Source organism: Hyperolius riggenbachi, chromosome 7 (assembly GCF_040937935.1).
Source record: "Hyperolius riggenbachi isolate aHypRig1 chromosome 7, aHypRig1.pri, whole genome shotgun sequence".
In the NCBI taxonomy this organism is placed as follows: Eukaryota; Metazoa; Chordata; class Amphibia; order Anura; family Hyperoliidae; genus Hyperolius; species Hyperolius riggenbachi.
This window is the reverse complement of record NC_090652.1, coordinates 43,670,939-43,697,447: the sequence shown is the minus strand read 5'-3', so window position 1 is coordinate 43,697,447 and position 26,509 is coordinate 43,670,939. Positions and strand designations below refer to the sequence as shown.

At 46.4% G+C, this 26,509-nt stretch overlaps 1 protein-coding gene across 5 annotated transcripts in view; it reads left to right on the top strand.

Annotated features, from left to right (window-relative positions):
- The first annotated feature begins 4,074 nt into the window (after positions 1 to 4,074).
- Positions 4,075 to 26,509, top strand: part of LOC137524285 (complement factor H-related protein 1-like) — a 149,712-nt gene continuing 127,277 nt past the window's right edge. For 2 of the 5 annotated variants that reach the window (XM_068243967.1, XM_068243970.1), the window contains exon 1: positions 4,075 to 4,285. In XM_068243967.1, coding sequence (XP_068100068.1) covers positions 4,195 to 4,285 — 91 coding nt within the window. In that variant the 5' untranslated portion in view covers positions 4,075 to 4,194. The remainder of the gene's footprint in view (positions 4,286 to 26,509) is intronic. The other 3 variants (XM_068243968.1, XM_068243966.1, XM_068243969.1) reach the window with 2 other exon arrangements.

Here is a 26,509-nt window from a genome sequence, read left to right as displayed (position 1 = left end):
CCAGGCTGAGGTAGCTCAATGATAGAACAACTGTGATTGTCCAGCTGATCGGATTTGGTCTGTCCACAATAAAGCAACGGTCTTATTATCATGAGTGTGCCCCCCCCCCCCCCCCCGAGACACTCATATAGCCGGCGGTCATTGCTTCATTGTAACATGAAATCCCTTCACCGCGGCAAGGTAACGATCACGAAGGGGAATTGACACATGTACATGCCTTTTGTTTTGTTGTTGCAGCCGCAGTGCAACCCAAAAAATTAGGCAGGCATGTACACGCACCAGAAAAATTATTATAGCGGCCGCCTTAAGAATTGTTGGTGGTGGCGGAGAAGGCAGTCAAGCGGCCTGCAGGCAGAGATGCTGTGTGGGGATTGACTTAGTCTTGGGGCTGGCAGTCACGCGGCGTGCAGGCAGAGATGCTGTGTGTGGGGACTGACTTAGTTTTCGGGTGGGCAGTAGCCCTCCGGGATCCATGCCTCATTTATTTTGATAAAGGTGAGGTACTGAACACTTTTGTGACCTAGGCGACTTCTCTTCTCAGTGACAATGCCTACAGCTGTGCTTAAGGTCCTTTCTGACAGGACGCTTGAGGCAGGGCAAGACAGAAGTTGGATGGCAAATTGTGACTGCTCTGGCCACAGGTCAAGCCTGCGCACCCAGTAGTCCAAGGGTTCATCGCTGCTCACAGTGTCTACGTCCACGCTTAAGGCCAGGTAGTCGGCTACTACTGCATGCGGTCATGTAGGTAGGTGCACTGAACAGGTATGCAGGGATTGGTATTACAAATGTGCAGCTGTCACACACACAGGTACCGTGAACAGGTGCAGTGACTGGTATATAATATAAGACTGAGTGCGGTCACGTAGGTAGGTGCACTGAAAAGGTATGCAGGGATTGGTATTACAAATATGCAGCTGTCACACAAACAGGTACAGTGAACGGAGCTGGGAAAAAAGGGCGCAGGTCGCTAGTGGACAAAAAGGGCGCCGCCATTCACTCCCATAATAAATAGCGTTTAATGGGCGCCGAGTAGGAAAAAAGGGCGCCGGAGCTAAATAAAGTTTACAAACGGCGCCAGGAGCTAAATAAAGTTTACAAACGGCGTCCGGAGATGTTTAATGATTTATAACTGAACTTGTGGTGATTTACGTTTATAAAATGCACCCGTGCCGAATAACGTTTATGAAAATACTAAACATATTTATCTTATTTAAATAATTAAAACATTATTTAAAGTTTTATCCCTTACTGTTTGTAAAACATTATTATTCACAAAATAAAGCGATCAGTACGTAACGTAAATTGCAAAATATTTTTTTTATTTAAAGTTTTATCCCTTACTGTTTGTAAAACATTATTATTCACAAAATAAAGCGATCAGTACGTAACGTAAATTGCAAAATATTTTTTGCATCCACAATTAGTACAACATTATTATCCACATAATAAAGGGGGGTTTTAGGTTTAGGCACCAACAGGGGGTTCTTAGGTTTAGGCACCAATAGGGGGGTCTAGGGGTTAGGGGTAGGTACAGGGAGGGGTACTTAGGCAACAACAGGGGGGGTCTTAGGTTTAGGCACCAACAGGGGGGTCTTAGGTTTAGGCATCAACAGGGGGGTCTTAGGTTTAGGCACCAACAGGGGGGTCTTAGGTTTAGGCACCAACAGGGGGGTCTTAGGTTTAGGCACCAACAGGGGGGTCTTAGGTTTAGGCACCAACAGGGTGGTCTTAGGTTTAGGCACCAACAGGGGGGTCTTAGGTTTAGGCACCACCAGGGAGTCTTAGGTTTAGGCACCAACAGGGGGGTCTTAGGTTTAGGCACCAACAGGGGGGTCTTAGGTTTAGGCACCAACAGGGGGGTCTTAGGTTTAGGCACCAACAGGGGGGTCTTAGGTTTAGGCACCAACAGGGTGGTCTTAGGTTTAGGCACCAACAGGGGAGTCTAGGGGTTAGGGATAGGTACAGGGAGGGTTCTGTGTAAGAGTAGGCTTAGGTATAGTTTTAGTAAAATTTTGGTAATAATTACTAATGTTTTACAACACTTATTACGAACGTAGTTATATTTATATCATCTTTATAAACATTATTTTCAGATTTTATTATAAGAACAAACCATAAATGAAGGTTATTCACAATAATATACAATTATAACAATTAAACATATATTATTTTTTTTTAAAAAACGTAATTATAAGTTTAACTTTTGAAACAGGGAAGATTAACGTTTTCACACTTTCCGATTTCATAAACATTATTTAATGATTTATAATTTTGTTAAACATTATTTGTAAACGAAATATAGCACACTATTTTTATAAACCCTATTAATGATTAATTATAATTTAGAGTTTACACCCCGCGCCCTTTTTGTCCGGGCGCCCTTTTTGTACGTACGCACAGTGAACAGGTAGTCACTGAATGTGCTGGGCCTGGCAGTGGCACAGTAGGAATTACCAAGGGGCCAAGGGCCAGCTGCGACTGACTGACAGGGCTGTATATGCAAGTGTCTGTGGGACACACACACAAAAAATAGATCACAAGAACAACATTGGTTCTCAAAAGAGCTGTTGAGGGGTGCTTTTTTAGCAATAAGTATCAGTAAGAAGCAAGCTAACAAGCCTAACAACAGCCTAACTAAGCTTTCCCTATGTCTCTCTGCAGCAAGCTCTCCCTTCTCTAATTACTGCAGCCACACGAGTGAGTGAAATGGATGACGCTGCCTGCCTTTTATAAGGGGGGGAGGGGGGCTCCAGGAGGGAGTGTAGCCTGATTGAATACCATATGTCTGCTGACTCAGAAATCAGCATTTCCAACCATCCCAACCCAGAGATATGCTCCAAAGACTTATGGCAGTTCACAGAAGAAAAAAAAATCTAGCACACCTATGTAATTGTTGGATTTGTAGAAAAAGTCATAGGAAGACCCATGTACACTTAAGTCTGGGTGTGTGTGAACTTATGTAATACCTCCGATAAAGATTTAAACTGAAAGGCACCATTGACTCTTGCCTAACATCCTGGGTATCCCACTGAACCAGGAAGTGTTCAAAGAGCTTTGTGCCCACCACTCCTGGGCATGGTGCTTTACAAAGTTCCATCTCTCCTTGTAAAACACCTCCCCCCACTGCCGACCACCTTGGGTAACGATAACTAGTGTTGAAGCGATGATTGTAATCTGCTGATTACAATTACGCAAAATTGTGTGTAAAATGCCACAATAAAGTTGAGGGGAAACCCTGTTTGTGTTGGGCTTGGAGACATAGTTACTTTTTAAAGTACCCCTGAATTTGGGGTGGGGGGGGGGACTGAATCAAGCAAATGCTGGCCTGGTGCTGCTCATTGTCTTTGGGGTCCCTCCTGTTCCCTGAATCCAGTCTTCTTTTCTTCAACTGGCTTGACTTCAAAAAACCTCAGGCTGGGTGCACACATAGCAGAAACTCTAACATAGTGGAACACGCTGCATTTTATGCAGCAATGTTAATCTAGGGGACGCAGAAGAAGCTGCATTTCACTGCGTTTGTATAGTATGCATTTCCCGAATGCTGGTAGTGTTGCATATTATGCAGGCTAGTTGCCAAAATACACATAATGAAAGTCTATGGTAACACATTTGCATTGCATTTTTTATGTGTTTTTTAATGCATTTTTAATTAAAAAAAAAGTAAAGATCACTGATGTGTTTTTGCTTCCTGTTGTCTTCCTAGTGATTTGCATAAATAAAATAAAATGCATACAAAACGCATATGCGTTTTACATTAGCGAACCATAAACCCATTAAAACGCATCTGCGTAAAAAAAATGCACGGAACGCACCAAAAATGTGATAGAAATGCAATAGAAAATCGCAAATGCGTCATCTTAAAATGCTACTTTTTCACGCTATGTCATATGTGAACCCAGCCTCTTGGAATATCCAGGAAGTTGGAGAGCAGCAATATTTACTGGTATGCAGAGAGATAGTTTCAACAAACTAAACTCTTCTAACCTTTGATTTGTTTGCAGTAGACTTTGGATAAAACTTTGCTTACAGATTAAGAAACTAAGTTGTACAAATAAAAACTGTTTGGTAACTCTACAAAAGATGAAAGGGGACAGTTCACAGATTTAAAAGTGTAGTCATTCAGTACTTTTACATGACAGGAATACCTGCTGTACAACATACAACGTCCAGAGAAGAATCATCACCTCAAGATAAATGTTATTCCATCGCTGTTTTGGGATGTTTATAAATGGATTCTTGGCATTTCTTACAATATCTCTGATCTCTACTGCAGCCCCAGTGACTGGTGAGTACCGTATACACTTGCGTATAAGCCGACACGTGTATAAGCCAAGGTACCAACATTTCCTTCAGAAATCAGGTAAGAGGGTAGAGCGCAGGAAGGGGATATTGTCACAGCGGCGGGGAGGGGAGTCGAACCTCCCCCTCTCAACTGGGTCCCCCATGTGCGATCCCCCTCCAGCTTAAGCTCAGCAGGAACCACCCCCCTCAACTGGGTCCCCCATGTGCCATCCCCCTCCAGCTTAAGCTCAGCAGGATCCCCCCCACCTCACCTGGGTCCACCATGTGCGCTCCCCCTCCAGCTTAAGCTCAGCAGAACCCCCCCCTCACCTGGGTCCCCCATGTGCACTCCTCCTGCAGCTTAAGCTCAGCAGAACATTCCCTACCCCTCCAGCTGAAGCTCAGCAGGACCCCCCTCCCTCACCTGGGTCCCCCATGTGCACAAACCCCTGCAGCTTAAGCTCAGCAGGAACCCTCTCCCTCACCTGGGTCCCCCATGTGCACTCCCCCTCCAGCTTAAGCTCAGCAGGACCCCCCCTCCCTCACCTGGGTCCCCCATGTGCACTCCCCCTGCAGCTTAAGCTCAGCAGGAACCCCCTCCCTCACCTGGGTCCCCCATGTGCGCTCCCCCTGCAGCTTAAGCTCAGCAGGAACCGCCTCCCTCACCTGGGTCCCCCATGTGCACTCCCCCTCATGCTTAAGCTCAGCAGCAGCCACCACTATTAGTAAGAGGCATCGAGCGGGGAGGACTCACCTCTTCCGCGTTCCAGCGTGCGTTCGACTGTCGTCACTTCCTGCAATGCCACCCACTGTATTGGTAGAATTTGCCTTCTTAAAACAGAAGGAAATCTGCAAAAATTCAGCTATAAGTGAATATTTGTGGTTACCCACAATGCACTGCTACTAAATATGCAAATTATCCTTTTTCACCCTTGGGAAGCCAAGCAAGCATCCAGAACCGCTGGTGTATAGCTAGCATATAGCTTTAAATTTTACACAGTCATATCAAACCCACATGTAAACAGCCTGTTTTGGCCTTTTGGTCCTCATCAATACGTGGCAGAAATTGATATGGCTGTATGAAATAGGGCTACAACAGAATTACCAAGTAGCTCAGGGTGACCCAAACCACTCGGAATGTATAGGGGGATAAAAGGGATCAAAAAGACCTCCTACTAAAAAAAGCAAAGCTTAGTGTAATTTGCCTTCTTAAAACTGAAGGAAATCTGCAATAATTCAGCTATAAATGAACATTTGTGGTTACTCACAATGCACTGCTACTAAATATGCAAATTATCCCTTTTCACCCTTAGCAAGCTAAGCAAGCATCCAGAACCACTGGTATATAGCAAGCCTATAGCTTTAAATTTTACACAGCCATATCAAACCCACATGTGACAGCCTGTTTCAGACTTTTCGTCCTGATCAGTACATGGCAGGGATTGATATGGCTGTATGAGATAGGGCTTGGACCAGTACAATAGAGTAACCAAGCAGCAAAGGGTGACCCAAACACTCGGAATGTATAGGGGAATAAAAGGGACCAAAAAGACCTTCTACTTAAAAAAAAACAAAGCTTGGTGTAATTTACCTTCTTAAAACAGAAGGAAATCTGCAATAATTCAGCTATATGTGAACATTTGTGGTTACCCACAATGCACTGCTACTAAATATGCAAATTATTTATTTCACCCCTTGGTAAGTTAAGCAAACATCCAGAATCACTGGTGTATAGCAAGCCTATAGCATTACATTTTACAAAGTCATAGCAAACCCACACATAGCAGCCTATTTCAGACTTTTAGTCCTCATCAGTACATAGCAGGGATTGATAAGGCTGTATGAGATAGGGCTTGGACCAGTACTACAGAGTAACCAAGCAGCTCAGGGTGACCCACACTACTAAGAATGTATAGGGGGATAAAAGGGACCAAAAAGACCTCCTACTAAAAGCTTGGTGTAATTTGCCTTCTTAAAACATAAGCAAATCTGCAATAATTCAGCTATAAGTGAACATTTGTGGTTACCCACAATGCACTGCTACTGAATATGCAAATTATCCCTCTTCGCCCTTGGTTTGATATGGCACTACTTCTTCTTCTTCTTGCTTGGACCAGCCCCTTCTTCTTGCTTGGACCGGCCCTGGGGGCAGGGCGCTACTTCTTCTTCTTGCTTGAAGGTTGAGGCACTTAGTCTATTATATATATAGAAGATGGCAAGCAGTGGCATACCTAGGGTATTTGGCAATCAGTGCTGGGTATTAAATGACAGCCCCCGACCAAAAAAAGGAAAGGAGTGAGTGCGGTAATGCCATTGCCAGGTATAGGTGCCACCAGTATCGGTAGCCTGGTATAGTTGCCCCAGTATCGGTAGTCTGCAATAGATGTCCCAGTATAGCTTGGCCAGGTATAGGTGCCCCCATAATAGATAGCATAGTATGTTTTCCCCCAGTATAGGTAGCCAGGTGTAGTTGCCCCCAGTATAGATAGCCAACTATAGTAGCCCCAAGTATAGGTAGCCTAGAATAGTTGCACCCAGTATAGGATAGCCAGCTATAGGTGTCCCCAGTATAGGTAGCCTAGTAAACGTTCCTCCAGTATAGGTAGATAGAGATGGCCCGAACGGTTCGTATGCAAACTTATTCTCGCAAACTTCGGAGGTTCGCGTTCGCGATCGAATGCAAATTTTATGTTTATGACGGTGCGACCTGCCCCCTATATTACATCATTAGGGTCAACTTTGACCCTCTAAATCACAGTCAGCAGGCAAAGGGTAGCCAATCAGGCTACACTCCCTCCTGGAGCCCCCCCCCCTTATTAAACACAGGCAGCATCAGCCATTTCACTTACTCGTGTGGCTGCAGTAATTAGAGAAGGAAGAGAACCTTGCTGCTACTGACATAGGGAAAGCTTAGGCTCTCGTGTTAGGCTTGTTAGCTTGCTCCTTCTTGCTGATCTTATTGCTAAAAAGCACTCCTCATCCTCAACAGCTCTTTTGAGAGCTAATGTTGTTCTTGTGATCTATTTTTTTTGTGTGTGCGTGTGTATGTGTGTGTGTGTCTCACAGACACTTGTGTTGCATATACAGCCTTGGTAATTCCTACTGTGCCACTGCCAGGCCCAGCACATTCAGTGGCTACCTGTGTGTGTGACAGGCAGCTGCACATTTGTAATACCAATCAATGCATATCCACCTGTTGTTGTTCAGTGCACCTACATACCTACGTAACCGCACGCAGTGTCTCTGTACCTGTTCTCAGTACCTGTGTGTGTGTGTGACAGGTGCACATTTGTAATACCAATCACTGCATACCCACCTGTTGTTGTTCAGTGCACCTACCTACCTACCTACGTGACAGCATGCAGTGTCACTGCACCTGTTCACGGTACCTGTGTCTGTGTGACAGGTGCACATTTGTAATACCAATCACTGCATACCCACCTGTTGTTGTTCAGTGCACCTACCTACCTACGTGACCGCACAGTGTCACTGCACCTGTTCACGGTACCTGTGTGTGTGTGTGACAGGTGCACATTTGTAATACCAATCACTGCATACCCACCTGTTGTTCAGTGCACCAACCTACCTACGTGACCGCACGCAGTGTCACTGCACCTGTTCACGGTACCTGTGTGTGTGACAGCTGCAAATTTGTAATACCAGTCATTGCATAATTGTCCACAGTACCTGTGTGACCGCACGCTGTGTAATATACCACTCCGTGCATACCTGTTAACTGCACCTGTGTGACAGCTGAACATTGTATTGTAATACCAGTCATTGCATACCTTTCACCTCACCTGTGTGACAGCACATTGTATTAGTCAAGTCAGTGCATACCTTTCACTTCATCCCCCCCCCCCCCCCCCCCGATATGTACAAAACAGGTAGAGGCAGAGGCAGGCCACCCGGCAGGTCTGTTCGAGGTCGTGCTGTCGTGATTTTGTGCGGCCCTGGACCAAAGTACAGTGCTCAGAAGAAGGCACATCCCATCAACTCCCAAGATTGTCAGTACGTGGTTGACTATTTAGCACAGAACACCTCATCTTCCGCAGCCGCCAGCGCTACTACAAGCACCACATCCGCTGCATTTGACACTTCGCAGGAGTTATTTGGTGGGGAATTAACTGATTCACAGACATTATTTTTACAAACAGATGAAGACGCTAAGCAAGTTACACCACCTCATACGTCTGAGTTAGGCGACACAATGGACGTAATGTGTGAGGAGGAGGATGATGAAGTACCTGCTGTTGGTGCAGTTTATGAGGTGTCTGAGGCAAGCGAAGCTGGGGAGGATGATTATGATGATACGGATGCCACGTGGGATCCTAATAGACAAGATGACCAAGGGGACAGTTCAGAGGGGGAATCGGAGGGGAGTAGGAGGAGACAAGTTGCTGAAAGAATCAGGGGGAGCTCGTCATCAAAAACAGCTGGTGGCAGTGTCTGGCGCCATGTATCACCACCTATGGACAGCCAGCCAACATGCCCTTCAACGTCAGCTGCTGATGCCACCATAGTGCCATCACCCCAGGGCGGCTCAGTGGTTTGGACATTTTTTAGTGTGTCTGCCTTAGATCAGAGCAATGCAATCTGTTCTCTCTGTCCCAAAAAATGGAGCCGTGGAAATGCCAACAGCTACGTAGGGACAACTGCCTTACGAAGGCACATGGAGAAAAGGCACAAACTGCAACGGGAAGAGCACCAGAGGAAAAGCAGCATACAAAAGCAAAGCCACCCTCCTTCTCCTCTTCCTCCTTCAGGTGCATCATCTTCAGCCGCTTTCACCCATGCACCTTTACAATCACAGCCACCTTCCTCCACTCTGCCTCTCACCTTGAGTGGTTCCTGCTCCTCTGCCCACAGCAGCAGTCAAGTGTCCGTGATGGAAATCTTTGAGCGGAAGAAGCCAATGTCTGCCAGTCGCCTCCTTGCCCGGCGTCTGACAGCTGGCATGGTGGAACTGTTAGCTCGCCAGCTGTTACCATATCAGCTGGTGGACTCTAAGGCCTTCCGAAAATTTGTGGCTAATGGGACACCACAGTGGAAGATACCAGGCTGCAATTATTTCTCAAAAAAGGCGATATGCAAACTGTACCATGAAGTTGAAAGGCAAGTGTTGAAAGGCAAGTGATGTCATCTCTGGCAAACAGCTTTGGGTCAAGGGTCCATCTGACCACGGATGCCTGGTCTGCCAAGCACGGTCAGGGCTGGTACATTACTTACACAGCCCATTGGGTCAATTTGGTGACCGCTGGCAAGCAGGGAGTACATGGCTGTGCAGCAGACCTACTTGTGACACCTACTCGGCTTGCAGGCAAGCCTGCTGCCACCTCCTCTACTCCTGCTACATCCTCTTTGCTGTCGTCATCCTCCTCCTCCTGGCTAGGTGGCAGTTCAACTCTACTGGTGCTGCAATCTACTCTCCAGCTACACAGCCCCAGCTCCCCAGGGCCTATGCCATCTTAGACATGTCTTGCCTCAAAGCGGAGAGTCACACTGAAGCAGCTCTCCTGGCTGCTCTTAACAAACAGGTGGATCAGTGGCTGACCCCGCACCAACTGGCGATCGGCAACGTGGTGTGTGACAATGGCAGAAATCTCATTTTGGCTTTGAATTTGGGAAAGTTGACACATGCACCCTGCATGGCACATGTGCTGAATCTCATAATTCAGAGATTTGTGTCTAAGTACCCAGGCTTACAGGACATCCTAAAGTAGGCCAGGAAGTTGTGTGGGCACTTCAGATGGTCTTACACGGCCATGGCACGCTTTGCCAATATTCAGCGGAGAAACAATTTGCCGGTGAGGCACTTGATTTGCGATAGCCCGACTCACTGGAATTTGACCCTCCTGATGTTCAACCGCCTGCTACAACAGGAGAAAGACGTCACCCTGTATCTCTACAACTACAGTAGAAGGACACACTCTGGGGCGATGGGGATGTTCTGGCCGAAGAACTGGACACTCATGCGAAATGCGGCCGTTTGAGGAAATGACAAACCTGTTGAGTCACAGTGAAGGCGCCATCAGCGACTTGATCCCGTATGATTTCTTCCTGGAGCGTGCCGTGCGTAGAGTGGTGGATCAAGCTGTGGAGGAGCGTGAACAGGAACAGGAAAAGGAGGAAGAGTTGTGGGATTAATTCTCATCAGAACAAGATGTTTCCTCAACACCTGCGGCAGCACAGAGGGGGGAGGAGGAGGAGGAGGAGGAAGAGTCGTGTGGGGAAGAGGAGTCAGATGATGATGAGCAAGGTTTTTTTTTTTTTTTTTTGGAGGAGGAGGCCACAGAAGAACAACCGCAGCAGGCATCACAGGGGGCTTGTGCTGCTCAAAGTCCCCATGGTATTGTTCATGGCTGGGGGGAGGAGGAGAACTTACCTGACGTTACTGAGGAAGAGCAAGAGGAGATGGATAGTACGTCTGGATCTAAATTTGTGCAGATGGCATCTTTCATGCTGTCCAGCCTGTTGAGGGACCCCCGTGTAAAAAAACTCAAGGGGAATGACAATTACTGGGTGGCCACGCTACTAGACCCTCCGTATAGGCACAAAGTGGCGGAAATGTTACCAACTCACCTGAAGGCAGAAAGGATGCTGCACATGCAGAACAAGCTGGCAACTATGCTTTACAGTGCGTTTAAGGGTGATGTCACAGCACAACGGAATAAAAGTACCACTGCCAATAATCCTTCTTCCATGTCCATGCAGGCAAGGACAGGACGGAGGACGCCCTAGCGATCTCATGGTGATGTCGGACATGCGGACATTCTTTAGCCCAATGCCCGATGTCCAATGGGTGGAGGCACACCCAAGATAATAAGGTCATTGCTTCATTGTGGACAGACCATATTCGATCAGCTGGACAGTCACTGTTGTTCTGTCATTGAGCTACCTCAGCCCGGCAACCATATGGGCTTGAAAACCGCCATGGCCTGCTACACTCTCGCCATGGTGCGCACCAGTCCAACACGGCCGTCACTACGCAAACAGCTGTTTGCAGTGCGTTACACAGTGAGTTTGGTCTGTCAGTGTGAAGCAGTACTCTACTTACACTCCCTGATTGATGTATACACCTGCAAGATGTTTGAAAGCACTTTAGGCCTCCAATTTAGCATTCAAAGTGATTTCTGCCCTTAAAACGCTGCTTTGCGTCAAATCCAGATTTTTGCCAGGGACTTTTGGCATCTATCCCACTCCGCCATGCCCCCTTTCAGGTGTTATACCCCTTGAAACATCTTTTCCATCACTTTTGTGGCCAACATAAATGTTTCTAGTTTTCAAAGTTCGCATCCTCATTGAAGTCTATTGCGGTTCGCGAAAGTTTGCGCGAACCAAACTTTTTGCGAACGTTCGCGAACTGAAAATTGGAGATTCGAGCCATCTCTATAAATAGCCTGGAATAGTTTTTCCCGTTCCAAATTATTATGCAAATTATATTTTTCTCTGATTTTCCTAAATAGTCGATACAAGTGTCAGTCAGCATTATTTTTTGAGTCATCAACCAATGGAATATAATTCAAATGTGACTGAACAAACCTCCCAATGAAAATTGAATGTTTTTCAAAAAATGAAAAACCTAAAATAACACTGTTCCAAATTATTACGCATAACAGAGTTTTAAAAAAAAATATTAAGGTTGTGTACAGGGGTGTAACAATAGGGGATGCAGCCTCTGCACCCACTGGGGGGCCTGGGGCCCCCTGGGGCCCACTCAGGACCATTTTGGGGGGCAGAAGGGGTTGCAGCATGAGGGGAAAGCATTGCACATTGGCGGGGAGAGGGGACAGTCCCCCACTCTCTCATCTCGGGCTCTCCTCTCAGCGCACTTCCCTCCTGCATCAATTACTGGCAGCAGCAGCAGCAGCAATACATACCTCCATCCACTGTGGAGGTCTCCGATCTGTAAGTGCTTCATGCTACTTCCTGTTTAAACTGGAAGTAGTGTGAAGCACTTAGAGATCGGAGACCTCCACGGCGGATAGAGGTATGTCTCCTGCCTGTGCCGCTGCTGCCAGTGATTGATGCAGGAGGGGAGCGCGCTGAGAGGGGAGCCCGAGGTGAGGGAGAGGGGACTGTCCCCCCTCCCCACCGATGTGCAATGCTTTCCCCTCATGCTGCGACCCCTCCTGTTCCCCTAAAACAGCCCTGAGCGGGCACCCAGGGGGGCCCATCCAAATTCTTGCAGGGGGGCCTGGTGACTTCTAGTTACGGCCCTGGTTGTATAGAACTAAAAATGGTCATTTGTTGAATTTGTAGCATTAGGATGTCAAAAATATCTTAATGGCTAAAGTTCCATTTTAACATAAGAGACATTATTTGATAGCAGCTTAACAATTCTTGTATCCTTTGAACTGTAAGGTTTTAAAAAGTTTCTGCTTGAATTTATTTGCAGGATGTCGGAATAGAATCACAGAGCTGCTGTTTGGATGTAAACTGTCTCCCACCCTAATAGATCTTTTGCTTGGGGATACTTCAAAGGTTCTCAATAGGATTGAGGTCGGGGAGGATGGGGCAGGGTTAGACTAGAACACTGGGGGCCCACCACAGAAATTTCAACCTGGCCCACACATCCCATGATTGCAGTAAAAAAGGGCGAGACCGCGCACCAGAAGGTGGGCGTGGTCATGATGTATCATGGACAGGGCCAAATGTACATATAAACCCCCCTCCCCCCACACACACACGCTGACCAGGGGTGCTCGGATAGTACTTTTTCAAATCCGAATTGATCCGGATATCCAGATATCCGGATCAGGTTCAGATATCCGAATAGGACCTTTTAGATATCCGTGGATATCCGGATGCATTATCCGCGGATATCCGACCTATTCGGATATCTGGATAGAAAAAACGGAAGTGCCCTTTAAAATGCTTCCAACAGGTTTTGGAAGGTGAAAAATGCCTCCTCCTCCTCCTCCTCTTCCCTGTTCATGGATCTTGTCTTCCAGGGATTTATAGGATGTCAAAAGCAAACTCACATACATTGGCCAGGAATCCAACCCAGGTCAACTGCTTGGTAGGCAGCTATGCTCACCACTATACTGCCACACAGTGAATGCTTTGCTGTAGGAAAAAGTGGTGTTAAACTTCTTGGAGCAGACTTACTTCCTCCCTCCAAAAGACACACATACATCCCCATAAAATCATTTAGCAGCAACTGAGTGCACAGTCTCTGTGGCGCAATTGGTTAGTGCATTTGGCTGTTAACCAAAATTTAGCAGCAACTGAGTGCACAGTCTCTGTGGCGCAATTGGTTAGTGCATTTGGCTGTTAACCAAAAGGTTGGTGGGTCAAATTTCTCTCTCTCTCTCTCTCTCTCTCTCTCTCTCTCTCTCTCTCTCTCTCTCTCTCTCTCTCTCTCTCTCTCTCTCTCTCTCTCTCTCTCTCTCTCTCTCTCTCTCAACAGCCAAATGCACTAACCAATTGCGCCACAGAGTCTGTGCACTCAGTTGCTGCTAAATGATTTTAAGGGGATGTATGTGTGTCTTTTAGAGGGAGGAAGTAAGTCTGCTCCAAGAAGTTTAACACCACTTTTTCCTACAGCAAAGCATTCACTGTGTGGCAGTATAGTGGTGAACATAGCTGCCTTCCAAGCAGTTGATCTGGGTTCGATCCCTGGCCAATGTATGTGAGCTTGCTTTTGACATCCTACAAATCCCTGGAAGACAAGATCCATGAACAGGGAGGAGGAGGGTGTAGAGATTTTATCTGTGTATTCAATTTTGGATCTGGATATCTGCAATATCCGCGGATATCCGTGTCATGCGTCCAAATATCCGCAGACAGCTATTCAGATTTTTAAAAGAAACCGAATCCGAATCGGATAGCGTAAAAAAGTTCGGATATCCTGGTTACCCGGATATCCGGAATCCGGATGAGCATCCCTGATGCTGACACCCAGGGCAGGCCGTTTTTGAGCTACCCTCTTAGAACTCCACTGATTGCGGAAAGAGCTCGGTGCATGGCATTAACGGCAAGCAATATTGGTGCAAGCGACAAACGTAGCGAAACCCCTGATGCTGTCCCCCCTAATCTCCAATGTGCCCCCCCAGTGCCCAGGGCATTATACATGACCTGTATATGTCCACTGCAGGCCTGGGCGCCATCCTCCATCCATACACACACCCCACATTGTTGATGGCATACACCTGGGCTAGTGTGTGATGTCACACATGCGCTCAAGTTACTCTGGCAACCACATGGGGTGCATTTATGGATGGAGGATGGTACCCAGAGCCAGCCTGGAGGCAATGGCTCACAGACAGGTAATATATACTGCACTGGGCATCGGGGGGGCATTAGGTGGGACAGCGTCAGGCTGGTGAGGCGGCGGATGTGGTGTCACAAGGCTGATTCCGGATCGATTTCTGAAATCGGCCTGTGGTGTATGGGCAGGCAACAAATCTCTCTCCAATCAGATTCAATCAGAGAGAGATCTGTCTTTTGGTCAATCTGTCCATACATAGTCTGAGGTATGGGTACCTTTTAATCTCCAGTACATTCTGGAAGTCGATTGTATGCAGGACTTGTTCATGTGCAGAGTGCAGGGCCAGCGCTACCATAGAGGCAAAGGGGGCATTTGCAGTGCCGACGCTGCTATATTGTCTTTGCTCAAACACTCCCCCCCCCCACTTGCACTGCTCCCCGGGGCCCTGCTGAAAGTATATTATCAGCCATAATTACCCTAGTCCCGACGGGTGAGGGAACAGGCAGCGGCTGCACTCTGAGACACGCTGTCTCCGTCCCACTCTATGACCCGGCGTGTGTTTACACATGATGCGCCGGGTCATGGAGAAGGAGGGAGACAGCATGTCTCAGAGTGCAGCCGCTGCCCGCCCGCTCACCCGCCTGGAATAATAGGTAATTATGGCTGCTAATATCCTTGCAGCAGGGCCCCAGGGAGCAGAGGGGTAATGGCGGAAGGGGGCAATGCAGGGGCTTAATGCTGAAGTTTGCCACAGGGCCACAGGGCCCCTTGAACCAGCCCTGGCTCACTGTTAATATTGCAACGAGCACCTGTACCAGTCCTGCATAAAGTTGGCTTCCAGATTGCACGGGAGATTTACCCTAACAAGCCCAACAAGCTCCATCTGCCATCCTTTTACCGGGTGTATTTTCAGTCCAGTAGCCCTCTTTAGCCTTTTCACTGTCTCTCTTACTGTGTCTCAAGACACCGCTAGAGGGGATCATAGGGATGAGACACAGTGAGAGCTGACGTCAAACATGTTCCTGGGCGTGCTATGCCTGCACAGCCCACTCTGTCTCCACTCATACCGGCCGCTAATCACTGCACACGCTGCTCTGGTTTCTGGAGTGTTGCACCTGCAAAGCACGCTCATCCTGGATGCTCGGACGTGTCAACGGGCTGAAATCTTCACACCCCTCTGCATGCCCACTCTCACTCCAGGTGCTGCTATGCACTCAGGATCCTGCAGAAGGTCAGTCCGCACACCTAGAAAGTATATGACTCGTATATAAGCTGACTGTGGTACCTGGCATGCAGCATAGGCCCTGGGGAGCTAGGGCTGTGTAGCTGGAGAGGAGATCATAGCACCAGTAGAGCTAAACTGCCACTCAGCCAAGGAGGAGGAGGATGACGACAGCGAAGAGGCTGTAGCAGGAGGAGAGGAGGTGGCAGCAGGCCTGCCTGCAAGCCGAGGAGGTGTCACTAGGTTTGCTGCACAGCCATGTACTCCCTGCTTGCCATCGGTCACCAGGTTGACCCAATGGGCTGTGTAAGTAATGTACCTGCCCTGACCATGCTTGGCAGACCAGGCATCCGTGGTCAGATGCAGGGATGAGCAGAAAGTACGCCAGTGCGAATTTACGCATCATAGTTCCCATCTATGCATTGTAGTTCGTAGGTAAATTTTCAAAACTACGCTTACAAATTTACGCGTAGTGAAGTACCGCTACGCGTAGCTTACGCCCACTATGCGTAGTTAACATGTGTATTGCGTAGTGAACTACGAATGTGTTACTAGCGTCTAATTTTTGCGATTGTATGCTTACAAATGTACGCATTGGAAAGGATAATGTACGCATAGAAGAGTTAAAGGTATAAGCATTTAAAGAGGAATTAATGCGTAAAATTGTCTGCATACAGGCATATGCCATACATAAATAATATCTCGAGGACACTCCAGATCCAGATATGTCAAATTTCAAACTTTATTTAACAAACAAGCAAGATAATTAAAAACAATTAAAATAAAGTCTCCTGGTATATGTCGATTATTATCAACACTATCCACCTCTGGATCACAATACAATAAATCACACTATAATAGTATATATAATTTAAAAGGGCAGGTGCCACATATATGTGCAATTGTGCAAAAATGTCCCAATATTTTGCTTATAAAGTGCGTCCGTGCAAATTCATTATATCAGCAAACAAAAAGATGTGTGCATGTCCGCACCCACGCCCAACAACATGGGTGCCCACATGCACACAGCGTGTGTATAAATCACAAAAATCAGAGTGAAAAAAGGCAGGGGGTAACAATTCCCTATACAACCACAAGATACCCAATATACCTATATCTGTACAAAACACTTCCTACCTATCTACCTAAAAGTCCATCTCACTATAAACAAAAGTGCTACGTGCTAGTGCAAAGTCTGCTGCATAAAGAAAAAATCCCTTTTCTTTTTTGTGCTATGATGTTTGATTGAAGACCTAGGGGCATGATACCAATATGGGAATACATGTCATGTGGTTCACACTTGTGTTACTAATTCATACAGGCATAAGCATCCGCGTACACTACGCTTCGCTCTATGCGTAATTGTGTATTTTAACGCATAGTCTACAAAATGTATATGAACCGAATGTTTGATTTTGAAGCCATAGTTTGGTGAAGGGTAATTGCGTAAAACTACGCGTAGTTCCAGCGTAGCGAAGTTGGCTGACTACGACCATCCCTGGTCAGATGGACCCTTGACCCAACGCTGTGTGCCAGAGAGAACACCACTTGCCTTTTAACTTCATGGTACAGTTTGGGTATCACCTTTTTTGAGAAATAATTGTGGCCTGGTATCTTCCACTGGGGTGTCCCAATGGCCACAAATTTTCGGAAGGCCTCAGAGTCCACCAGCTGGTATGGTAACAGCTGGCGAGCTAACAGTTCCGCCAAACCAGCTGTCAGATGCCGGGAAAGGGGGTGACTGGCAGACATTGGCTTCTTCCGCTCAAATATTTCCCTCATGGACACCTGGCTGCTGCTGTGGGCAGAGGAGCAGGAGCCGCTCAAGGTGAGAGGCGGAGTGGAGGAGGGTGGCTGTGATTGTGAAGGTGTAAGGGAGAAAGTGGTTGAAGATGATGCACCCGAAGGAGGAAGAGAAGAAGGAGGGTGGCTTTTCTTTTGTGTGCTGCTTTTCCTCTGGTGCGCTTCCCATTGCAGTTTGTGCCTTTTCTCCATGTGCCTTCATAAGGCAAGTGTCCCTACGCGGCTGTGGGCCATTCCGTGGCTCCATTTTTTGAGACAGAGAGAACAAATTGCATTGCTCTGATCTACGGCAGACACACTAAAAAATTTCCAGACCGCTGAGCCCCCCTGGGGTGATGGCACTATGGTGGCATCAGCAGCTGACGTTGAAGGGCATGTTGGCTGGCTGTCCATAGGTGGCAATAAATGGCGCCGGACACTGTCACCAGCTGTTTCTGAAGACGAGCTCCCCCTGATTCTTTCAGCAACTCATCTCCTCCTACTCCTCTCTGACTCCCCCTCTGAACTGTCCCCTTGGTCATTATGTCTCTTAGGATCCCACGTGGCATCCGTATCATCATAATCATCATAATCATCCTCCCCAGCTTCTCTTGCCTCAGACACCTCATAAACTGCACCAACAGCAGGTACTTCATCCTCCTCCTCCTCACACATTACGTCCATAGTGTTGCCTAACTCAGACATATGAGGTGGTGTAACTTGGTTTGTGCCTTCATCTGGTTGTAACAATAATGCCCGTGAATCAGTTAATTCCCCACCAAATAACTCCTGCGAAGTGTCAAATGCAGCGGATGTGGTGCTTGTAGTAGCGCTGGTGGCTGCGGAAGATGAGGTGTTCTGTGTTAAATAGTGAACTACGTGCTGACAATCTTGGGAGTTCATGGGACGTGCCTTCATCTGAACACTGTACTTTGGTCCAGGGCCGCACACAAAATCACGTCAGCACGACCTCGAACAAACCTGCCGGGTGGCCTGCCTCTGGGTTTGCCCCTGCCTCTGCCTCTACCTGTTTTGTCTATATCGAGGGGGGCTAGGGTGAAGTTAAAGGTATGTACTGACTTGACTAATACAATGTGCAGTCACACAGGTGCAGTTAAAGGTATGCAGTGACTGGTATTACATTACAATGTGCTGCTGTCACACAGGTGCAGTTAATAGGTATGCACGGTCTGGTATATTACACAGCGTGCAGTCACACAGGTACTGTGAACAATTATGCAATAACTGGTATTACAAATTTGCAGCTGTCACACACAGGTACTGTGAACAGGTGCAGTGACTGGTGGTTTATAACACTGCGTGCGCTTACGTAGGTAGGTAGAACAGAGTAACCAAGCAGCTCAGGGTGACCCAAACTACTAGGAATGTATAGGGGGATAAAAGGAACCAAAAAGCCCTCCTACTAAAAAAGCAAAGCTTGGTGTAATTGCCTTCTTAACACAGAAGGAAATTTGCAATAATTCAGTTATAAATTAACATTTATGGTTACCCACAATGCACTACTACTAAATATGCAAATGATCCCTTTTTGCCCTTGTTAAGCCAAGCATCCAGAACCGCTGGTTTATAGCAAGCCTATAGCTTTAAGTTTTACACAGCCATAGCAAACCCAGGTAGGGTAGGTAGGTGCACTGAACAACAACAGGTGGGTATGCAGTGATTGGTATTACAAATGTGCACCTGTCATAAACACACACAGGTACCCTGAACAGGTGCAGTGACACTGCATGCAGTCACATAGGTAGGTAGGTAAGTGCACTGAACAACAACAGGTTGGTATGCAGTGATTGTTATTAAAAATGTGCAGCTGCCTGTCACACAGACAGGTACCCTGAACAGGTGCGGTCACGTAAGTAGGTAAGTAGGTAGGTGCACTGAAAAACAACAGGTGGGTATGCAGTGATTGTTATTACAAATGTGCAGCTGTCTGTAACACACACAGATACTCTGAACAAGTGCAGTGACACTGCGTGCGGTCACTTAGGTAGGTAGGTAGGTCACTGAACAACAACAGGTGGGTATGCAGTGATTGTTATTACAAATGTGCAGCTGCCTGTCACACACACAGGTAGTACTAGTCACTGAATGTGCTGGGCCTGGCAGTGGGACACACACACAAAAAAAATCACAAGAACAACATTAGCTCTCAAAAGAGCTGTTGAGGATGACAATTGCTTTTTAGCAATAAGATCAGCAAGAAGGAGCAACCTAACAAGCCTAACACAAGAGCCTAACTAAGCTTTCCCTGTCAGCAGCAACAAAGTTCTCTCCCTTCTGTAATTACTGCAGCCACACGAGTGAGTGAAATGGCTGATGCTGCTGTGTTTCGTAAGGGGGGGCTCCAAAGTTGACCCTAATGATGTAATATAGGGGTCGAGTCGAACCGCCATAAAGTTTGCGTTCTATCGCAAACGCGAACCACCGAAGTTTGCGCGAATAATTTTGCATGCGAACCATTCGGCCATCTCTACTTCCCACCGCCACGCTATAACCTCCCAAAATTGGTGACAATAATTGTCACTAATCCCAAGGGAAAAGGAGGTGAGGGATTTCCTGCATGCTTTCCACAGCCTAACCCTAACATTGGGCAGCTGTCTCTCCCTGGCCACGCCTCCTACTCCCCCCCGCCCTGCAAGTTGAGACAGCATCTCGCTCTTCTTCCAGCGTCGTGACCCCAGAGGTCACAAAAGTAAAAGTATGGAGTTGCCGGCCAATGGAGCGGCGGAGAGAAACGTGAATGGCAGCTACATGATCCACCCAGCCCCCGGATCAGGTAGCATAGGTTTTTTTTTTTTTTAATTTTATGTGCCCACCTCGAGCTCTCTTTAAAGGGGAACTGAAGAGAGAGGTATATGGAGGCTGTCATGTTTATTTCCTTTTAGACAATACCAGTTGCCTGGCAGCCTTGCTGATCCTCTGCCTCTAATACTATTAGCCATAGCCCCTGAACAAGCATGCAGCAGATCAGGTGTTTCAGTGGTTCAGACTTATAAGTCTGATCTGACAAGACTAGCTGCATGCTTGTTTCTGGTTTTAATCAGATACTACTGCAGAGAAATAGACCAGCAGGGCTGCCAGGCAACTGGTATTGATTAAAAGGAAATAAACATGACAGCCTCCATATACCTCTCTCTTCAGTTCCCCTTTAAGCTAGAAGTGTTAAAATGACCAGCCAATGAGATTATGAGTCCAGAGCCTCCCATAACTAAAATTCTTTGCACTGCAATTATACTGCAGACAGTAGGGCAGATTTATGAATAGCAGTGATGAGGCAAGTTCACACTGCAGGCAAAAATGCTGGGTTAAACAGAATGCAATAAAATGGAAAAAATGGACAGTAAATGCATCCTATGTTATTAATAGAATACATTTACACTGTCAAACGGATATGCAAAACGCTATCACTGGACCGCAAATGCAAAATGCTGACCTGCTGCATTTTTTGCAAATGCATCACAAACACCGGATGCAGCCACAACGCAAACACCACTCGGAAATACTAGCCTATGGGAACACGTGTGCCTGTTCCCACTAGGCTTCCAACCACACAAAAAAAATGCTCACCTGTCTGTAGAAATTCGGAACAGCCATCCCGGTTTATATTGTCCCCGCTTGACCTGGCGACCAGGAAGTATAGGGCTTCCTTTCAGTTTGCAAAAAAAAAAAAAAAAAACAATGGGAATCCTCCTGCAACAGAAAACTTTCTCATTGGTCCATGTGGACTAAAGAAAATTAGGGATGCTCATTTGGATTTTGTGGAATTGACATTTCCACAATTCCTACAGGAAATCCGTATTTCTGATTGGATTCCAATCAGAACTCGGAAATTGGAAGTCAGAAATCAGAATTCAGCGGAAATACAGCATTAGCTCAACTCGGTAATTTTAGACCAATCATAGAAAATCAGAGAATGCAGAAACAACTAGGAAATATTTGGCCAATCAAAGAATGCAAAAATAACAAAAAAAAAAGGCTACTCAAAAATTGGAAATCGGAACTTGGAAGTCGGCAGAATTGGAAATTGGCATTGGCGGAAATTGGATTTTTCACAGAATCGGAAACTGGCATTTTCGACCATCCCTAATGAGAATTCTCACTATTGCTAGGTAGTCAATGCAAGTGAACAGAGGCACCAATAGAGTAAAACAATGAGGTAAAAGTTTTAAAACATGGACATGGCAGTGGTGGATATCTAGCCACTCCAAAGGACACTCGAAAACAAATGTGTTTAAGGGTATAACACAATTAAAATTTTATTTATACACTCCACAATTTCACAACGTGTTTCACGGGCATGACTTCTTCAGGCAATTCAGATAGGAGTATATAGCATCAATGGTCCAGCTCTGCATTTAGCGCCTGTGACTTTTACCTCATTGTTTCACTCTACTGGCGCCTCTGTTCACTTGCATTGATTGTCTATCCACCCTGGTGATAGGGCAGAAAATGTTATACGTTTCTTCCTATCTACAGAGAGCGACTTCTTATCCCTGAGTGGAGACAGGTCGGCGCACGGAGCCTCAGAAGAAGCTCGTTTGAGCAAAACAGCTGTCAGACGGACCGCTGCTCCCACACTGCCCCACAGCAAGCACCAGAAGGGTATGTCTTTTTGCCATACATATGCAATGCCTATGGATCTGTCTGCAGGATCAGCAATATAGACATAATAAAGGACAGCTTCTGCTTAACCTTCAGTTGTAGTGCCGGATGAATTTATCTCTTCACCTCATATATACGTTTGATGTTATTTTCAGCATCTAGAGCACACAAAAGGTGAATACCCTAAATACCTGGACCCACATTGATCCCTCCAGAGAATCGTCCCCATATAGACCCCACGACCGCAGTGCCAGTCTCTTTTCTCTCCTTTTCATTTGACAGGTTTAAATCTCCCCACCTGCTGTCACAGTGATTGCCTACGAGGTAACTCTGGTTTGTGAGTATTCTACTGTATACTTACCTTTCATTACTCCTCCCTTGAATCCATACATATTACACTATATTGGGCCCTCGGTGTCCCTCTGTTCTTTTCCTATTGCTAGGTAGGTTTTACATAGTTTTTTACAAGCCAACAGGCAACCCCATGCTTCCTGATCTCCGGATAAGTAGCGGAAGAGCACAACAAGCAGGTATAGCGCGGGTGACGAGAAAAGTGGCAGAAATAGCGGCGGCTGGTTGAGCACAGGGGGCTCTTGGTGCAAATGCAGCGACCAGTGTGAACAGCGCAAGTGCATCCACTCATGGCATGAGCAGATGTGCTTACCACACTGTTTACACATATGAACCCGGCCTTTGGGCTGGGACCCACTGAAAGCACTTTCATGATAAGCTTGTAATGGATTCCAGCAATTTTAAACACAATTCATGGAATGACCGTAATTTGACTCTGCAGCCATTAGTATTATTATTATTATTATTGATTCATAAAGCGCCAACATATTCCGTGCCGCTGTACAAAGTAGGAAACAAACATTATAGGAATGTTCTGGGATCTCTCCCAAAATGCTGTATGCAGTGTTGTACAATCACTCCATGATTGCAACACTGCAAGTGGAACCACTCCTATAGGGTTGAGCAGTTGCCACTTTTTTTTTGTTGATCTGCAAGTGCTGAAAAAGCACTACCAGTGGGCCCCAGGCCTAAGAAAAACTGGCACTAAACTGGTGTAAAACAGGATCAAAAGGATAGCAGGATATTTGGGCACCTGTGCCTAATGGACGATTTGGACACCCCATAGGCACTAATGCAAATATCGGCACCCACAAAGCAGAAATTTGGGCCCCCGATAAATATTGTTTTCAACTTTAGAATATTAACATTTTTGAAATATGTTGTCATTTTTAAACTTGCAACTTTATAGTTTTTGTAATATTATTTTGTTTGTGTGTACACATTTTACGTTATTAAATATTTTATTGTTTCCAAGTGCAAATGTTACTTTTGTAAGGGTGTTTCTACAGGAGGGTTGGGTAGGGTTGGTTGTCCGGAAGGGGGTTTGTGCGGGGAAGTGGGGGTTAGGGATAGGCACCACCTAGGGGAGGTCTTAGGGCTAGGCACCAGCACCACCCAGGGAGGAGGGTCTGAAGGTTAGGCTCCACCGGTGTCTTAGAGTTAGGCATCGCCAAGGGTGTCTTAGAGTGAGGCAACCCCAGGGTGGGTCTTCAGGTTAAGCAAAACCAGGGGGGATATGGTTAGTATCAGTTTTGTACCGCTCAATTGAGCCATTAGATGGATCGATTCCACGCTCGGTACCGTGGGCGGGACAATGAAAAATGATAAGGAAACCGAGCAGAGGATAAGAGAATTGCCCACGGGGACAAGCAGGAATCGATCCGACAGCATAATCGATCGGTACAAATGTACCGTGTATTCCTGGCATTAAACATATCCGTCACTCTGCAACCTTTGAAATCTTTATGCGCTTTTTTAAAGCTCACTTTTTCAAACAAGCATACTGTCAGGTCTTTCTGGTATAGGACTCTGATACACACTGTATGCGGAGTCGGCCGACTAGCTAACACTTCCAAAGAGTGACCTAACCACACACACTGACTCTCTGTAAGCAGATATTGCATACAATGTGAAGCACGGAGAATATACCAGCAGTCCTCTGCTAAACAGATGACAAGGCACAAGCAGTATATGAGTAAGCACTAATAAAAGTCACCTGAGTCTCAGTAGCAGCAGCAATCCAGACGGATAATGTACAGATCGCCTTCCTCTGGATCAACAGGGATATGTGAGGGAGCAGGCTGGTGTTGTACTTTATACTGGTTGAACTCGATGGACGTATGTCTTTTTTCAACCAAAATAACTATGTAACTATGTAACTATGTAAGAATGGAAGTCCAGAGATTATTACTCATGGATATATAGGTGCCAGGACCAGATGATATGACGGATTCCAGAAGGTCCTATGAAGAAAGTGCTCATGGGTATGCAGATTCCAGGACAGGATGAGATAACAAGTCCATGAGGTACATAACTCAATGATGAGTTGCTTATGGGTATACAGATTCCAGTGCGGAAAGATAACACAAAGTCCAGAAGGAAAGCCGGGTCATACACATAAGACAAAGTTCCAAACGTGATACAGACAAGGATTTACCAGAGTCGAAGTAGTTTAACAAGCCAGAGTCATGGGGGGCGTGTCTGGCGCGCAAGCTGAATGGACGCTTGCTAACAGAGCTCTCCTGTACAGCTCCACAAAGCGACTGAAATCTAACCCTCCAGGGAAGCTACAAGCACCAGAATGGAAGATCCTACAATGGAAACAGACTCCTCTCGTAAGAGGAAGAAGCAGTTTCCTAAACTACAGAAACTCACCAAGTTTTTCCCTTTGAAGAACCAGAAAGCAGCATCAGCGAGAAGACAAGATGGCGCCGGCAGCGCTGGCAATGCGCCGCTCTCAACAAGCTGTGACCCGGAAAATCAAACAGACTCCCTCATATCAGCAGACGACATTATCGACCAACAAGCCCCTGATCGAGACCAGGAGGACTCATCATCTCCGGAGTCCGCATCTCCAGCATCACGGAGCCCAGCAAAAGTGCGACAGAGGCTGTCGGAAACACCGGACAAGGTAGGCCGCAGGTTTGCGGAGGGGGGCCCTACACAGAGAGAGCCGATAGACCTTTTCCCAGTTACAGACCAAACGCTGTCGCAAGCTGCCATGAAGGACATGTTATTATCACTAAGACACACATTAATAGCTGATTTCCAAATCATCAGCAATAAACTGCAAAAACAAATAGATGACTTAGGCTGCAGAGTGGACACCACTGAAATAAGAGCAGCTGACCTTACAACAGGCTTCAATAAAATGATAGACATCATAGACGAGCAAAACAAGGAAATAGCATGGGTCAAAGGCAAAAATAGGGTTCTAGAAGATCGAAATCGGAGAAATAATTTAAAGCTAAGGGGAATACCCGAATCTGTGACACAAATGGAACTCAAACCCTTCGTCACAAACATACTTAAAAAAACGCTACCACATCTATCCGAAATAGAACTTTCCATAGAAAGAATCCACCGCCTACCAAAGCCCAAATTTCTAGCGGACACAATCCCTAGAGATGTTATTATGAACTTCCAATTTTTCCACACGAAGGAGGAACTTTTGACCTTCACGAAGAAAAATGGATCCCTACCGGACCCCTTTAAGAACATTCTGTTGTTTGCGGACCTATCCCAAGCCACGCTGCAAGCTCGCAAAACATTAAATGCTGTCACAAAAAGCTTGAGAGACAATAACATTAAATACAAATGGGGCTTCCCAGCAAAAATAATCGTCTCTCACCTGGGGAAAACGATTGTCATTGTAAATACAGACGATGGAACTCGATTCCTAAAACAGATGAAGCTTCCATGCCCCGACTTAAAGGAGAACGCAGCAAAGAAACTTTCCCTGGAATGGCACAAATCTTAAGCCACACGAGCTGTATCCATAATTGGAACTTCTGCACTAATGTTTTACCAAATTCTGAGTGTTGTACTTATCCAGGCTATTAGCTGGATACTACTTGCCCCACAGGAGGTACCTTTGGCACCGTCCTATTTAAAGGAACCTTTGCAACCAAAAGTTATATGTGTTATGAATGTTTATAAGTTTAGAGTTATAAGCTATGTAGATGTTTATTCTTTCCCCTGGATTTTACTAAACATATTGGAAAAGAGCACAGAACTAAACAAATTAATGTCACATTGGTTTAAAGAGAACCCGAGGTGGGTTTTAAGAATATTATCTGCATACAGAGGCTGGATCTGCCTATACAGCCCAGCCTCTGTTGCTATCCCAAACCCCCCTAAGGCCCCCCTGCACTCTGCAATCCCTCATAAATCACAGCCACGCTGCTGACAAACAGCTTGTCAGAGCTGGCTGTGTTTATCTCTATAGTGTCAGTCTGCTGCTCTCCCCGCCTCCTGCAGAACTCCAGTCCCCGCCTGCATCCCTTCCCTCCCTGCTGATTGGAGGGAAGGGATGGGGG